Source organism: Scardinius erythrophthalmus, assembly GCF_964197995.2.
Source record: "Scardinius erythrophthalmus genome assembly, chromosome: 14".
Classification (NCBI taxonomy): Eukaryota; Metazoa; Chordata; class Actinopteri; order Cypriniformes; family Leuciscidae; genus Scardinius; species Scardinius erythrophthalmus.
Window position 1 is genome coordinate 15,471,879 of NC_138234.1, and position 18,327 is coordinate 15,490,205.

The following is an 18,327-nucleotide window of genomic DNA, read 5'->3' on the forward strand; positions in this document are numbered from 1 at the left end:
TCTGTATATTCTGCTCTTCTGGATAACCGTGAGGATATTTGCGCCGCGGGATTGAAGTGTTTTCATGGAAAATGGCGAGATGGGCTCACGCGTGTCTGCCGCTGATTATGGTGATTTTCAGCGGATCGTGGACCGCAGTGGACGCGCTCACATTCCCACAGCATTACACGTAAGAAACACTAACAATTTCACAGCATTACATGAAATAATAACTCATTCCTACAGTAATACACGTAAGACATGCTCATTTCCAAAACATTACACGTAACAAATCCTCATTTCCACAGCATTGCACGTAAGGATGTTAATTTCCACAACGTTACTGGTTAGAAAAGCTCATTTCCACAACATTATATGAAAGACATAATATTTTCCACAGCATTACACATAAGTGCTCATTCCACAACGTTTCATTTAAGAAATACTAATTTCCACAACATTACACACATTTTCTCAACGTTACACTTCAAAATGTTAATTTCCACAACACTACACATAGGAAAAACTAATTACCACACACTTAATGGATGTATGGTGACATTAACTTCTTGTTCATAGTTTAGGGTAAATGCGAGTTTAATAAGTCATAGTTTGGGGACAAATTTATCCCCTAGAAGTGAGCTAAATATGGCAAACACCTACTTTTGGTGACACTTTATATATATATATATTCTAAAATAATTTCTTGTAGGGTTAGTGTTTGAATTCATTCTAATTTGCTTTTTATATAACAATCTATTATCTCGTAAGATAGATGGATGCGTGTGTATATTTCAGTGTGTGTCTTCTGGCAGACAGACAGCAGTGATTTGAGATATATGAACTGGTTCAATAATCCTCAGAGCATCACAAAGTAATTACTGTAACAACTAATCTATCTATCTATCTATCTATCTATCTATCTATCTATCTATCTATCTATCTATCTATCTATCTATCTATCTATCTATCTATCTATCTATCTATCTATCTATCTATCTATGCTCACAGTTTGTCTTCTGTGGTTTAAAGCTGCTCTTTCTCTGTAATGTGAATATGGGTCACAACAGCCCCTCATTTCCCTGTTTCTCTGTCCGTGTCTCTAGGGAGTGTGTGTCAGGTAATAGGCAGTGGGGAAGATCTAAGATGTGTTTGTGTGTGTGTTTCTGGGCATGCTCAGATCAGCTGCTGAGAGTGCATCAGATCGCCTGAATCACTGACACACACACCCTGATACACTCTCACCTTTACATATTGTGTAACACATGATGCTACATGTGCAGTGAACCAGATTAAGTGTGTGTGTGTGTGTGTGTGTGTGTGTGTGTGTGTGTGTGTGTGTGTGTGTGTGTGTGTGTGTGTGTGTGTGTGTGTTTACAGCATCTTTGATGAAAAATTGCAGACTGAGTTCCTCTAATATAATTAAATCTCATCTATGATAGCAAGGCCTATTCATTTTCCAAGTGACCAAAGAATTTAACCCCTTTTTCAGTTTACATATTGTGTAACACATGATGCTACATGTGCAGTGAACCAGATTAAGTGTGTGTGTGTGTGTGTGTGTGTGTGTGTGTGTGTGTGTGTGTGTGTGTGTGTGTGTGTGTGTGTTTACAGCATCTTTGATGAAAAATTGCAGACTGAGTTCCTCTAATATAATTAAATCTCATCTATGATAGCAAGGCCTATTCATTTTCCAAGTGACCAAAGAATTTAACCCCTTTTTCAGTAAAGTCAACATTCATCACATCAGATTGGCTAAAAGAATGCACCAGTATGCCAATAATGCAAATCATTTTGTAATAATTGATTCTGTTTAATAACTCTCATACCCAAACAAAGATGCCACACACTTTTTTTATCAGACATGCGAAAAATGTAGACCTAGTGTTATTATGGCCGATAATATGGCTGATATTATAAATGTATTATAAACTATTTTAAGTGTTTAAAAAGAGTTTTAAAAAACATTGCAAGGGTTTTTACCAAAAATAAACCTTTACATTATGCTTCTGATACCAATAATAAACAATTGTTCATATTAACTGATATATTGTGCCCCCCAAACTCATCTTATCCTCTCATTTACCACTGATTATTAAATGCTGGACCCTTAGAGATTTCTCTAAGCGTTCGCTCGTTATGATCTCCTCGTGTTAATTGACAGTTCCGATTTAATTAGGTTCGAGCAATGGATGCTGAACAACCTGAACTTACGTAATATAACATAACTGCAGCCGGGCTGTAATCACTTGCAGATCTGTTCTGTTGTCGTGGAAACAGGTGATATTTATGATCAGACTGCAGGGTTATGATTTAACCGTACATGCTGTTCTGTAACAGGGCGGTTTAATGAAGCTGAACGAGACCTCGCAGATGTTCAATAATTCATCTGCATCTGTAGATCAGGGCAGTTTCGTTGAGCAGCACGGTTTGTTTGTAGCCTGTGTGTTTGTGGACAGTATAAACATCACATTCTGTACATTGATTATATCGATCGGTTTAGCCGACTGTGAGGGTATTATATCATATTCTGTCACTGATACTGTGTGTAGTACGAATGAGGACAGTTATCTTGAGGTCACTGACAATGTATTGTTTAACTTAGTGATTTTAGCATCATTGGTTACACAAAAGATGTGAAATTAGACTGTACAAACTGTTCATTCCAGTATTGCAGAGAAAGACAACATGTTAATGTTTTCAGATTATCATCATCATAATGTTGATAATGTATAGCCTACTGCAGGGCTGCAGTACAGAGTTTCGATTCATAAGCTTGCGATTCGATTCTGATCTTGTTTCAAAATTGATTAATTTGGCAAATTTTACACAATACACATTTTCTCAAAGAAAGAAATCTCTCTCAACTAATGCTCTAAACATACAAGGAAACCTGTCAGCTGCTATTATTATTAAATCATTAAAATGAACAACTCGTTCTTATAAAAGTAAAAAGTGTTGTTTATAATAATGTTAGAATATTTTTAATGAAATAATAAGAGTAAAAATATAGTAAATATGTAATAAAGTGCATACATTTAGCAAAATGCTCCTCTCTAGAGTTTTTTCTAGTCATTGAATGGCTTTGTTACATTTTTCACAAGCTATTTTATTGACGTCTTTCCGCGGTTGAAACATTCATTGAACGATTGCATGAGACATGATACATTTAAGTAAACGGTACTGTATCTTTCAACTGCTTCTGGTGTTCATTCATGTTTATTTGGTGCTATAACTAGTAAGAAAGAGGAACACAGATCGGTTCACGTGCCGCTTGAACTGAGGCGCTACCGTGATACGCCACATTAAAGGGTTAGTTCACCCAAAACGGAAAATTCTATCAGTAATTACTCACCCTCAGTCGTTAATTTTGTTTGTTTTTTGTGCACAAAAAGTATTCTTGTCGCTTGATAAACTTATGGTTGAGCCACTGTAGTCACTTGGACTATTTTAAACATTGTCTTTACTAACTTTCTGGGCCGGCAAGTTTCAATAACAGAGAAGCCTATGGATGGAGGAGTGAGACAGCTCTCAGATTTAGTCAAAAATATCTTAATTTGTGTTCCGAAGATGAATGAAAGTCTTACAGGGTTGGAACAACATGAGGGTGAGTAATTACTGACAGAATTAAACATTTTGGGTGAACTAATCCTTTAAAGAGGGTCAAAACGGTATTTATTGTTTGATATTTTCTAATAAAATTGACAGAATTTTGAAAGCCCTGATGTACAGTCAGCCGTGTAATATCGCGGAGTGCTCGTATTGTGTCATCCTGAGGAGATTTATTTGACTGTACCACACTGTGACCCAAATATTGATTTAAGGTGAAAGTTTATAATCTTACCTAGATATTAGCTTCCAGTAGATGAAAAATGCATTACAATCTACCTAGTCCTATGAGCTGATAATTTTCACTACACTCTACAACACAAGATGGCACCGATTGTGCTCCCGCTCAAAATAGAGGTCTGGGCTGCGATTGTCAACACAATTATGCCTTAATAATTTACTTGAAATTCAGTACTTCACAACTTTTTGCTCCCATAATTCACAGCGCGAATTGCTGAGAATCTGCTAGCTCTTTGCTGAACGCGACATAAATATGTCCATTTCTTTGAATTTCAAGTAAAAATAACATTAAAAATTCATGATATATTCAGCTACAGTGATATAAACCTCTGAAGCCTGTCATGAAACTTACAGCAAACCTGTTTCTTCCCCCCATTGTGTAACGGTTATGTGTGTGTGTGTTGTGTAGGATCATGCACTGGGCTCGTCGTATTGAACAGGAGATTGACAGAGTCTTGCAGCACATCAGCGGCGCTCAACAACTGAAGGGGGTAAGACTCTGTGTGTGTGTGTGTGTGTGTGTGTGTGTGTGTGTGTGTGTGTGTGTGTGTGTGTGTGGCTTTTCCATTATCACTGTCAAGCGTGTGCTCATTACTCTGGGTCTGGCCCGCATGTCAAACACCCACAAACAATGAGGAACTGAAACACTCCTGCAAAATCCGTACTGGAGAATATAATGATCCTGCCATTCCAGCAATGAGAGGCTGCAGCGTCTGAATGCATCCTGAAGCTCTGTGTGTGTGTGTGTGTGTGTGTGTGTGTGTGTGTGTGTGTGTGTGTGTGTGTGTGTGTGTGTGTGTGTCTGCTCACATCACTGAGAGAACAGATGGTTCACCCCTCTGATGCTAAAGTCATTCATTTACCCAGAATGCCACAGCGCTGTAGACAGAACGCTTCACTGCTGATGATCAATACAGGCATATGACAGCTCCTTTATAGTTGTATTATTTGTCCGGTCATCATCATATTATTATTATTATTTGAGATAAACATGTTTCTAATGATGGCTAATGATCTTCTGAAAAACCTCTAGAGCTGAGATTTAAAAATAAAGCTGAAATACACTCCATGTAATCGCCAAATCTTTTGATCAAACCTGATCCTGAGCTAATGCTCTTGACCCTAACACTTGGCATCTGACCTCGACTTTCATCAGTCTGTGTGAGACGAGTGTTTGATTGTCTCTCCATCCGTACAGACTGCTTATTTTTCTGTCAGAGTTTGCGTTTATGCTTTTCTCAGAAATATTTCCTTTTCTAGCATCTTGCATGTTTCATATTTTTTTACATTTTTAGCATGAAATATCACTCAGAATTCATTACATTTTTATAATGTGATGCATTTCAGAGTAATCAGGATTAGCATCATAATTACTGAAAGTAACTTTATCATAAAACTGAAAGTAAAATAAAATGCATACATTTTCATGACTATAAAACTAAATAAAGATTAAATAAATAAAGATTTTTGTCAATGGAGAATTGATAGAATGGTTGTGGTTTACTATTGGTCGATCTCATGTGAGTGACAGGTTGTCCCGCCCTCACGCTAGTAAACACATTATCAGAGAAGAGAATAGATCACTTTAATTAAATTAAATATTACAAGGGCACGTGAATACGTATATATGTATAAAAATAATAGTAACATGCATAGATAAATCATCTATTATAAATACTCAATAAAAAAAATAAGAATTGTCTTAATTTTGATTTCATGGTGACTTTAAAACCCACCTTCATTAACATAAAAATGCTGAAATTTAACAGTTAAACATGTTTGATGATACCACTTGACACATGAACCCCTGGTTTCACAGACATGGCTTAAGTCTAGTCCCAGACCAAAATGCATGATTGAGTTTACTCTGACATATCTTAAAATATGTCAGTGTCATTGTTTTGTCTCAAGATGGACATCAGTAATGTTTTTTTTTCTAAGGCACATTTATAAAAGCTACTAAAATGTCCTAATTCAACTAAGGCTTAATCCTGGTTTAATCTATGCCCTGTTTGTTAAACCAGGACTAACTTTGTAACATTGTTGACTAAAAGCTAACCTGAAACTAGAAAACACTTAATTACTGTAAATAAAACTAACCTTAATAAAACAAATTGAACTTAACATAAAAATGTTATTTAAAAAAACATAATGTTTTTATTATTGTGAATTTCATTTAGCTTTAATTTGTGCTAATATCTTGTTTGCATATTTTAAAACCAGGAGTCAAAACTAAAAATAACGCAAGCAGATAAATATAGCTAAATAAATGCTGAGTCTCATTTTATTTTGCAGGACTACATTGGATTGTGTAGGCTAATGTTAGACTACGATATTATTGATTTGTTTTAATTTTTTCTTTGGAATAACAAGTTCATGGGTCTCATCTTGACTCACTGTCTTGTTTTAAATGCAGCGTCTGAAAGTTCAAGTTGTCAGTGTGTAAGTGAGCGTGTGTTTGATGTTCTTGTATTGATCTGAGCTCTAAACAGCTCTTGTTCTGGACTCAGAGGTTATTTACCGGCTTAATGAGGCTCGTCTTCTTCAGTCACGCCGCTGGATTACAGCAGCTGTTGTCTCACATCTCATGCTGGAGCGCAAACACTCATTTACACTCAAAAATCACTGTTAAATGAGTTTATTTTTAGTGCGTCACATCTGACAGGAAGTTACACGGGTTTCCCAGTGATGAGCATTAATAATTTAAAACACAAACATGCATCTCGTTCGCTCCTCCAGTTGATGAATATCCTCTTGAGTGTGTATATATATATATACATATATATACATATATATATATATATATATATATATATATATATATATACATATATATATATATATATATATATATATATATATATATATATATATATATATATATATATATATATATATATATATATGAAATCATGAAACTCTAGAGGGTGCAGGCTCAGTGCCGGCCCAACACTTCTGAGGGCCCTAAGCAAACCTTTGAGAAGGTTTCAAGAAGCCTTGACTGTTAAATAACGTATAGTAATTTGAATTTTAATAAACATTAGTACACTTTAGAGCAGGGGTGGGGAACGTTGATCCTGGAGGGCCATTGTCCCGCAGAGTTTAGCTCCAACCCTAATCAAACACACCTGAAGCTAATCAATGTCTTCAGGATTACTGAATGTTTTTTCCAGGGTTGGAGCTAAACTCTGCAGGACAGCGGCCCTCCAGGATCAACGTTCCCCACCCCTGCTTTAGAGAAAGTATATAAATATATAAAGGAAAACCATTTAAAACACATTAAACTGCCAGTAAGAACAAGTAAAATCAACCTGTCAACCAAATGTTCGTTGACAGCTTAATAAATGCTTTATGAAAGTAATGATCTGTCACCATTTAGCTGTCACAAAAACTATAACGCACAGCTGAAATGATTTTCCAAATGCGTGATTTACTAACGAAACTAAAGCATGATAAATATAGTTTACTGAAGTAAACACGACTCTGCTAAAGCCGAATCTGCGTTTATATTTGCATGTTATAAAAAATATGTTTACATATAATAGTATGCTACTTAAATAGTCTTTGAGAGCAAGGTGGCCCCCTGGTGGTTCAGGGGCCCTCTGCACCTTGTGTAGTTTGTGTATAGGAATGACCGGCACTGCCCAGGCTGATAGGTCCTAATCTGCAAGCAATCACATCATTATTGTTTTGCACAAGCTGATTGGCCTTTGGTGATTCTGCAGCCAATGAGATTGCTTGCTTAACATTTAAATAGTTTGGTTCATTGTTTTCTGTAAAGTAGTCCTGCAGCGCGCAATCAGAGTTCCTCTGAACCCCTCCACCTCCCCCAGCTCCACCTGCCGAGATCTGCTACAGGATTTAGCCTATGTATGTCTATTTATGCAGCAGCAGCAGCATATCTTACATGCTCACAGCAGCGCGCGTCTGTGTATCTGTTAGCAGTAGCAAGTCAAGTATTATATATAGTAGTATATATAATATGGATGTCAATGTTGTTTCAGATCTACAGTGAGAAGAGAAGACAGTTCAGTCTGGTCAGAAATAACCCTCGAGACATCGTAGAAAAAGTGGTGACTGACATTGAGAGACTGCTGGCCAAGAAACGCAAAGCGCTTGAGGTAAGAAAACATGCACACAATCACACACACACTTCCTTCAGGATTACTCTTGACGGTTCTCGCCTATGTTTTGGGTCAGAAACTGGCGAGTGAAGCGGAGCGTCTTCAGAAAGATCATCACTGGCAAGATGGAATCAAGGTCAGATGTTGTTTTCCAGGCCAATAGTTTTGTTTTCATTCCACAATAATTTTGCAAGCTTTTTCCAGACTCTTCATGCACTTCGACATTTCACTTTTAAAATTGATTTTGCATGTGTGATCCAAGTCGATTCAGACTAATTATTCCTATGTTGCTTCAACTGATTCATTCAAATGAACCGCACAAATTGAGCGGATTCATTCTCTCTTTTTTACATTTCTTCCATCTGTGTACCTTGATGCACCTCTTCCTCATATTCACATCCGTATATCTCTGATCCAGATACAAGCTTTACACACACTCGCTGTGAGTCATGATTTCTGTGAGTCTGTAGCTTGAGGGTCTGTTTAAGCCCAATAGATTGTGACGTCTCGTTTTTCTGACTGATTTGATTCATTAGAGATGTTCAGCTCGACTGACAACACACATGCTCATACGAGTGAATTGTGCTTAAATGAGCGTTTGTCATGCGGAGAACATCTGTATTTGACTCTTCAAATACTCAAGCCGATTTTAAACAGCAGATTTTTGTATTTTTGTTCTGTGTGTTTATTTCAGGAGGAAAATATTGAATATTATAACTCTAAAGCAGAGATGGACTATGTAAGTACTGAGTACATCTCTATCTATCGCCGATGTGAAAAACATGTAAAAGTTTTTAATATGTAGATTTACATGCTTTAGAAAGTGGGCCTGTATGAAACATTTTGAACTATTTGAGAAAAAACATATGTAATGTTAATGAAAATGACGCTTTCTTGGTATGTATATAGGAAATATTCATGCATTCATACACAATTTCTTTTTAGAAGCTAGTTGCTCAAACTTCTAACTTTAAAACTACTATTTTGCATATTCATTTATCACCATATGATATGACTATGATTTTGACAATCAAACTCAAGCTGAAAAGATGGCCTCATATGTAATATGTGTGTGTGAATGTATCTGATTATATTGTTTATTCTCATCAGGATGGTGAAGACATCGATTCTCAGATGTCTCTGAAACTGGAGTTCGTGTACGACCCGATCTTTAAAAATCATGTGAATTTCTCACACACCGCCGTCCAGATCCCCACAGACATCTACAAAGGCGGTGAGGAACCAGTCTGATGCTATTAGATCTCTAAGAGCCAATAGCTATGTTTGGGAATGTAATAGTGTGAGATGGTTGTGGGAAGTGATTATACCAAATAATTTTGAGGACAGACTTTTCAGAAAGAACGAACCAACATTTTAGATGCTGTGCAATGCGATTGGTCCACTGGTTAGTCCAGTTATCCAATCACATCCTCTGTTGAGGCAAAGACAATTGTCTGAGTGATTTTGTTGAGCAAAGTTTTGCACTGTTATCATTTACATGTGTGGAGTTTTGAGTTTGAGTTGCTTATAACGTTTATCTAGAAATGCAAAGTGTGCCATTTCTAACGGTCACTTTGTGCTTTTATGGTAATCTGAGGTAAAATGTGAACTGCGCATGTGCGTTGAGTGTCAGTAATAGATTCGACAGGTGAGGAGAAGAGATAACAGCTCTATCGACCTTTGTATTCTTCCTTTTATTTCCTTTTATTTTTTGTGACCTGAGTTGAATGATTATTTGAATGCTTTTTCTCACTCAATGTGGACGAGTGTGACGTTTAGGTCTTTTTATTAAACCCGGGAAAAATACGCCATCTCTCGTGAATCTTTTCCTTCGACACCACATATTGTTTTTCTCTCTATGGGCAACAACAAAGTCATTTAAGTCATTTTAAGTCATTTAAAGGCTGTTGTTCACTTAGGTCTATTTTATTACAACAAAAAATTATCAGATTACTCGATTAATCATCAGAATAATCGCCTGATTACTCAATTAATCATCAGAATAATCATCTGATTACTCGATTAATCATCAGAATAATCGTCTGATTACTCGATTGCCAAAATAATAGTTATTGACTGACAGTCCTAGTTGTAATGTGTCTGTCTGTCTGTCTGTAGCTCCAGTGATTCTGAATGAGCTGAACTGGACACAAGCTTTAGAGCGAGTCTTCATGGAGAACAGCAGAGACGACCCGTCGTTACTCTGGCAAGCGTTTGGGAGCGCCACGGGGGTCACGAGATATTACCCAGGTAACATGCTTATCTGTGCATACATTACTGTGTCTGACTGAAGGTTGCAGTATGTTTTGCATGAATATATTAATACCCACTTTTTTTTGTAACATTTCACATTTTAGCTGCTCCCTGGAGAGCGCCGGATAAGATCGACCTTTACGATGTACGACGGAGACCCTGGTAAACACTTTCTGTATCTTTAGAGTGTTTACAGGAATCAGATAATAAGTTGCCCTGTGAAAAAAAGTGTGGTTAATTGTATTAAATGAGTTGTAGTGTACTTCAAATCTTAAAAGTATATTTTAATAACTGTATTTGCAAATAATATAATATTGATGGAATAAAAGGCCACTTAAATGTACTTAAAGAGAGAACACTTTTATGACACTTAAGTACACTTTTACAAAGTGCACTTTGTGATAATGTCAAACTACAAGTTTATTTAAACTACAATTTATTATTTAAATGCATGTCATTCAATAGAATTGACATCATGGTATATTTTAATTTACCATGCTTGTCAATACATTCAGCAAGACAATATAAGAATACTACTATATACATTTCTTTCATTTAATATTATTTATGTAATAAGCACTCATTCACTAGATGGACCCTTCGCTAAGCTCCTCCCCCTTGGTTGTTAAGCCAGACTTTTCTTACAAAACTTTGTCATGTAGCCTAGTTGAAGTGATGTTTTAGATGAAAAACTCGATTTTCCTGTAAAATGTGCTCATAAAATAGTAAATGTTGTTATTAACATCTGCGGCTTTCTTCAAAGAAATAATTGAATTATGCATTTAAAGGTGAACTAAGTAACTTTTTTTACCTTAACTGAACAGCTTCGGAGTCATTGGAATGGTTATATTACTTATTTCGGGTTGAATGGTGGTCGTTTCGCACACCCCTGGTGCCCGTGAGCGGAAAATGCAACTTTTGCAACACTTGCAACTTTGGAAGTCTCGCGTGATATCAGGTCTCGCGATGTAAACAATTGCTTTACGGCCAAAAGAAATCTGCTAAAATGCCGTCATTATTGCACTCCCTCACGCTGTCCGAACCCGAATGAAGAAGACGTTTTAAAGAATATCCCATCTGCTTTGATGTCGTTGATCTACTAGCCTCTGGTGTCTGAGAATAGCCAACGAGTTTTTACAACAGTGTTGTAAAATATCTATTCCGAAGCTGTGGGGGGAGCTCTAGAGAGAAACCTGCGAGCAAAAAGCGAGAATACAGCGAAGAAATCCCGAAGTTACTGAATGCAGCTTTAACATGGTGGTAATATTCATTTGGAGACATGAAATCATATGTCAAACTGTCAAATAAAACTAAATCAGATTTTTTTTTTTAAATCCATAATCATCTAGACATCTATAGAAACAATTGGGTGGCTTTGATTGGTCTGTTTGGGGGTGTGGCCTAGGGCATGTTGATACTCAAACTTGTGTTGCTGTTTTCCTCAGGTACATTCAAGGAGCGTCCTCGCCGAAAGACATGGTCATCCTCGTAGACGTGTGAGTATGTGCGTGCTTTTTTGCTGTGCGTTTGTGTTGTTTGTTCAACAGTGACGTCTTTTCTGTCCACAGGAGCGGCAGCGTCAGTGGACTCACTCTCAAACTGATCAAAGCTTCAGTCACAGAGATGCTCGACACGCTCTCCGACGACGATTATGTCAATGTGGCTAGGGTCAGTGCGCTATTTTAAACATGCCATGATGTTTTTTGCATTGTGAAAGTAACTTCTGGTCTCCCAGACTGATTTTAGAAGGGGTTTGGGACACTTCCCAGACAGCAACATAATGTGGCCCAGATGTGGGCCGGATCTGGGCCGTGTGCAATCCATGTGGCCCAGATGTGGGCCGGATCTGGGCCAAACTATGTTGCTGTCTGGGTTTTTAGCTGACAAGGTTTGTCTTAGCTGGTCAAGCTGGGAAAGCTGCTAAAAGACCAGCTAAAACAAGCTAAACACCAGCTTGGCCAGCCTGGGAGATCAGCTTAAACCAGCTAAGACCAGCCAACCAGCCTAGGCTGTTTTTTTTAGCAGTGCACTGACACTTTTGTAAATCGGCTGATAAAATATTCTTGAAATTTTTGCAGATATAATAGAATTCAAAAGCTGTTCTAAAGCTACGAAGTTAGTTATGTGTTAAATATTCACTGTTTATTCTTTATTTTTTCATGAACTTGTACATTAACTTGAGCTGTATTTCCTCTCTGTTCTGTGGTAGTTCAATGAGAAGGCCGAGGCAGTGGTGCCCTGCTTTAGGCACCTGGTTCAGGCCAATGTACGCAACAAAAAGATCTTTAAAGAGGCCGTGCAGCAGATGCAGGCCAAAGGAACCACTGATTACAAATCCGGCTTTCACTTCGCCTTCAACCAGCTGCTCAACGTGAGTCTGAACACAATTTACACGAGAAGTTCATGAGTGTTATCATGATTTGAGAGCAGAAAATCACTTACTCACCTTGATATATCCATTCCACAACTTCATTGCTATAATGCAATGCCATAAACCCTAATATGACTATAAAAATAATGTTGCCTTTAAAATCTGTTTACACCTTTTTACTTCCTGGGTCAGTTTTGACCCGGTGGAATTTAAGTTTGTAAAAAAATCACTCCACAAATGCTGCAGATTGAGCTGAACTTGTACAGGACCCAAAATATCTCTTTAACACACGCCTGCATTTTGTGAGAATTTGGACCATTGAGATTTCACCGTGGGTGGAGCTACCCGGCTTGAAACCAGACCTTGACAAAATCACGGTTCATTTGATTAAAATAGATGTGATGATTTGTTGCTTGCTCTTTTGGTTCGGACACAGTATTATAATCTTCTCTCTCTCCGTTTCTCGTTCTCACACAGAAGACGAATGTACCTCGAGCCAACTGCAATAAAATCATCATGTTATTTACTGATGGAGGGGAGGACCGAGCTCAGGACATCTTTGAGCAGTACAACTGGCCCAATAAGACGGTCTGATCATCACTTTCCTGACATGTTATGATTTATATCTTCATTGTGTGTTGAGCGTCTTGTGTTTCTGCTCTGCTGTTGTCTTCTGGAAGTGTGCGTTCCTCATAATTAGCACTTTCCTCCAGTGAAACAGCTTGTTTCCTGTCTAATTTGCCGGGGTAATTGTGGGATATGTGATGGCATCTGCAGGTCCGTGTGTTCACGTTCTCGGTGGGGCAGCACAATTATGATGTCACTCCGCTGCAGTGGATCGCATGTGCTAATAAGGGTGAGACAAATGCTCAATTGGAGGAGACGCTAGTGGAGATTTTTTCTTGTAAAAATGCGATTTCTTCCTGAAAAAAACAAAAATCTGCCCTTACTATGATAATATAAGTAGATTTAATATGCTGATGCATGTTGAAAAATACAGAAATCACATGTGACATCTCACTAAGTGTCTCACTGTCTCGGCAGGATACTATTTTGAGATCCGCTCCATCTGTGCTATAAGGATTAACACCCAAGTTAGTTACACACACACACATTAATGTGTGCAAGTTTTTTTTTTCCTGTTATGGCTGCCAATATCAAATTAAGCAACACTGTAAATGATTTTATGATTTTAATGCGCCTTGGTTTATTTAGTTAAGGTTACTAAAGACAAGAGGCTGTTTTCACAATTATTAATTCTGTCGAAACTCGCAAATATGACACACTTTTATAGTGTAATTGAAAACTGATTAAAAAATCATTAGCAAAATCAATGTTAGATCTGGTAAATCTGATTCGTTTCTGTGAATGAGTTCAAAGTGTTCATTTTTAATGAATTAATTCGTAACTGATTTGTTACGAATCAATTCCTCCACAATCTCGCAGCCCATAAGTACAGTATGTTATAAACAAAACACTTCGTATGATTCAAACTGATTCACAATTTAGTTGGTACATTTGATTCGTTTCAGTGAAAAAGTGTTTCAGTTAATCGACTTGTAACTGATTTGTTTATATGACGTGCTTCACTCAAAAATGTTTGTTGTCTCGCGAGTATATGAGAAACAAAACACTTTAATGGTATGATTCGAACTGATGCACTATTCAATCAGTGAGTTGATTTATACATTTTATTTGTTTCAGTGAAAAAGTGTTTCATTTAATCAATTCTTAACTAATTTGTTAATTTGACGTGCTTAACTCATTGATTCTGTGAATCAGTTCAAAATGTTAATTTCAACGAATTGATTCGTAATTGATTTGATTTGTCAGACTGTGAGCTGACTTGGGCTGGTTGTTGGATGCCAGACTTGTCCACAGACTGTGAGCTGGCTTGGGTGGGTTGTTGGATGCCAGACTGGTCCACAGACTGTGAGCTGGCTTGGGTGGGTTGTTGAATGCCAGACTGGTCCACAGATTGTGAGCTGACTTGGGCTGGTTGTTGGATGCCAGACTGGTCCACAGACTGTGAGCTGGCTTGGGTGAGTTGTTGGATGCCAGACTGGTCCACAGACTGTGAGCTGGCTTGGGTGGGTTGTTGAATGCCAGACTGGTCCACAGATTGTGAGCTGACTTGGGCTGGTTGTTGGATGCCAGACTGGTCCACAGACTGTGAGCTGGCTTGGGTGAGTTGTTGGATGCCAGACTGGTCTACAGACTGTGAGCTGGCTTGGGTGGGTTGTTGAATGCCAGACTGGTCCACAGATTGTGAGCTGACTTGGGCTGGTTGTTGGATGCCAGACTGGTCCACAGATTGTGAGCTGACTTGGGCTGGTTGTTGGATGCCAGACTGGTCCACAGACTGTGAGCTGGCTTGGGTGGGTTGTTGGATGCCAGACTGTGAGCTGGCTTGGGCTGGTTGTTGGATGCCAGACTTGTCCACAGACTGTGAGCTGGCTTGGGTGGGTTGTTGGATGCCAGACTTGTCCACAAACTGTGAGCTGGCTTGGGTGGGTTGTTGGATGCCAGACTGTGAGCTGGCTTGGGCTGGTTGTTGGATGCCAGACTTGTCCACAGACTGTGAGCTGGCTTGGGTGGGTTGTTGGATGCCAGACTGGTCCACAGACTGTGAGCTGGCTTGGGTGGGTTGTTGGATGCCAGACTGGTCCACAGACTGTGAGCTGGCTTGGGTGGGTTGTTGGATGCCAGACTGTGAGCTGGCTTGGGCTGGTTGTTGGATGCCAGACTGGTCCACAGACTGTGAGCTGGCTTGGGTGGGTTGTTGGATGCCAGACTTGTCCACAAACTGTGAGCTGGCTTGGGTGGGTTGTTGGATGCCAGACTGTGAGCTGGCTTGGGCTGGTTGTTGGATGCCAGACTGGTCTACAGACTGTGAGCTGGCTTGGGTGGGTTGTTGAATGCCAGACTGGTCCACAGACTGTGAGCTGGCTTGGGTGGGTTGTTGGATGCCAGACTGTGAGCTGGCTTGGGCGGGTTGTTGGATGCCAGACTGGTCCACAGACTGGTAACGGGATTGTGCTGACTGCAAGACACTGATCTGGGACACAGACTGAGAACTGGTTTGCGCTGACTGCAGGCCAGTGAGCTGGTCTACAGACTGGTAAAGGGCTTGTGCTGACTGCAGACTGTTGGGTCGGAACACAGACTTGTAATGGGATTTTGCTGACTGCAGGCCGCTGATCTGGGACACAGACTTGAGAGCTGGTTTGTGCTGACTGCAGATCACTGGGCTGGTCCACAGACTGGCAACGGGCTTGTGCTGACTGCTGGGCTGGGACACAGACTGGTAACGGGATTGGGCTGACTGCAGGCCGCTGAGCTGGGACACAGACTGGTAACGGGATTGTGCTGACTGCAGGCAAACATGTTTTGATTCATACAAGAATCTAAACATGTTTAACCTGACATTTTAAGACCCTGATATACTTAAAGGTATAGTGGAGGATTTTCTTTTTCCGGGTGGATCATCAAGACTATTGGTTCTCCTAGTTGTCAATCATTCTAGTGATATGTTTAAGTAAGGCCGTCGTACGTGCTCGTCCCTAGGTAGTTTTAGCTTTCTGCGCATGCGCACTTTCAGGTGTTTATGTGTGGTGAGCTACGGTTTCAGCCATTCATTGAAGCTCGCCGTTCTCAGCGTTTTTTTTCAAAATGTCTGAGGGTCGCAAGAGAAAAAATATCTACGAATTGTATGACAAGAAGAGAAAGGCCTCCGAAGAAAGAAACAAGACCAGAGTGTTTTTGGGAGAATATTTCACACGCTGGCGTGCGCTAAAAGCACAGGTTGGGCTTCCCACTGATGCCTCAGTCGCGCAGTTTCTACTCGACAGGTAAAGTTTGGCATGCTATTTGGAGAAATCAATTTAAAATCACTGCTAGTAAAAGTTAATGTAAGCTATGATTAGCGATGGCGAGTCTGATATAGTGGAAAAAGTGCAAATCTTCTTTTGGAAAGTAGGCTTGTATGAGCCATGCTGACAGCAACTTGTAAACAGAGCGTGTACGAGGAGAACTAGGCTCGTGCATGCTCTCCATGCACACGTTTAATAGGCGTTCCCTCTCGGGAACAGGTAGAGTGTTGCGCATGTGCATTTTTTCAAAAAGTGGAGAGGGCGGTTCTTTTCTAAAATTCGGGAAGATCCTCCACTATACCTTTAAAATAAAATGGAAGACCATGTGTTACATGATTTCAAATGAAATCTTCAGTTTGTTTATTGAGTTTATATTATTGTGGTTAAGGTAAAGTTGAGAGTTTAAAAAAAAAAGTCTGTCTTTAACTCATAGACTGTAAAAAAATATGGACAACGCCCATTCGCTCTCTTCCACTGGTGAGAACCGAAGCCGCCAGTGTCCCGATATGGTACATCTTGGGGTTTGAGTCTGCGCAGTAGCGATTTCGGGACCAGACCTGCGCAGTAGTGAGCAGGAAGTAAAGCCGCAAAATCAAGGCCCCGCCCTCACTCTCTGTGTGAAATAATTAATTATAGAAATTTAGATATTAAATTTAAAGCTCCAATCTCCTCAGTCCTCAGAAGAACCCTGAAAAAAAGTCTGTTGGTGCCTACTAGTGACTACTTCGCTCAGAGAACCTGTCAATCACAGCTGTCAATCATGACGTCACACCATCGTTTTTATAGCATCAAATAACTAACTAAAAACAAACTTATTTTAAAAACAAACTCTTGAATTTACATCAGCGTGATAAAAACAACAGTAAATTACAGAAACCACCTTCAGAAAAAAGATATTTGAAGTGTAATTAAATTGTTTAGTTGGTCTCAAGTCCCATTGAATAACACGGGAAGGCGGGGTTTATGACCTATACTAGGACCAGTCACCGGGTGGCGATTGAGATGTTTTGGCTTCACTTTTCAGGGCTTGTGCGGCACACTTGCTTTAACTCCACACACTCAGAATGTGTGAATCTGGCATTACATATTTAAATGCTGCATGAAAAGTCTGCATCCAACAACATGGGTATAGTATCCACTCAGCTGTTTTGAATTTCTTATTACATCTGAGTGAAAAACTAATTTTATACTCAATATATTGGGGCTTCATCTTGTAAAGAGCGTAAGTGCACATTATATTTGTGGCAAATCTTTCACTTTAGTCTTTTTGCCATGAAGATGATATACCTTTATAGAATAAAAAGTTTGTTTCATTTCTTCCAATGTAGGTTAAGATACCGTGGTATGACATCTGAAGGTTGTTCTGCTCTGACTTCAGCTCTGAAATCAAACCCATCACACCTGAGAGAACTGGATCTGAGTGGGAATAAAATAAAAAACAAAAGGATTCACAATGTAAACTGGAGAGATTGAGGTGAGAAGAATTTGTCTACAACAGGGGTGCTCCTGGAGGCCAACATCCTGCAGAGTTTAGCTCCAACCTGTTCCAACACAACTGTCTGGAAGTTTGTTGTAATCTCAAAGACCTTGATTAGCTACTTCAGGTGTGTTTAAATAGAGTTGAAGCTAAACTCTCCAACTAAGGGGCCATTTACACAACAGCATTTTCAACTGCGTTTTGGCCATTCATTTACATGGCAAAGCACTTTAGGTCTTTGAAATCACAAACCTTTTGAAAACTACTGTTATCTTTTCTGTGTAAACTACAAAAAAAACACAAATTTATGAAATCATGCTCATGCATATTACATATTCAGGCTATAGGCTCGTTGGTTCTCTTCAAAGTGACATTACCCCCATTGGCCTAGCAAGCATAATG

General features: G+C 39.1%; 1 protein-coding gene across 1 annotated transcript; it reads left to right on the plus strand.

The window, feature by feature from the left end:
- Window positions 1-71: 71 nt before the first annotated feature.
- On the plus strand, window positions 72-17,845 carry LOC308702145 (voltage-dependent calcium channel subunit alpha-2/delta-2-like; the record flags this gene model as incomplete). The annotated part of the gene is made up of 15 exons (XM_081384812.1): window positions 72-169; window positions 4,238-4,319; window positions 7,833-7,949; window positions 8,029-8,088; window positions 8,647-8,691; window positions 9,063-9,186; window positions 10,071-10,202; window positions 10,310-10,367; window positions 11,651-11,701; window positions 11,774-11,873; window positions 12,415-12,576; window positions 13,054-13,164; window positions 13,354-13,432; window positions 13,621-13,670; window positions 17,777-17,845. The coding sequence occupies 15 exons, from the start codon at window positions 72-74 to the stop codon at window positions 17,801-17,803; spliced, it is 1,296 nt and encodes a 431-aa protein (XP_081240938.1). The 3' UTR covers window positions 17,804-17,845.
- Window positions 17,846-18,327: the final 482 nt, after the last annotated feature.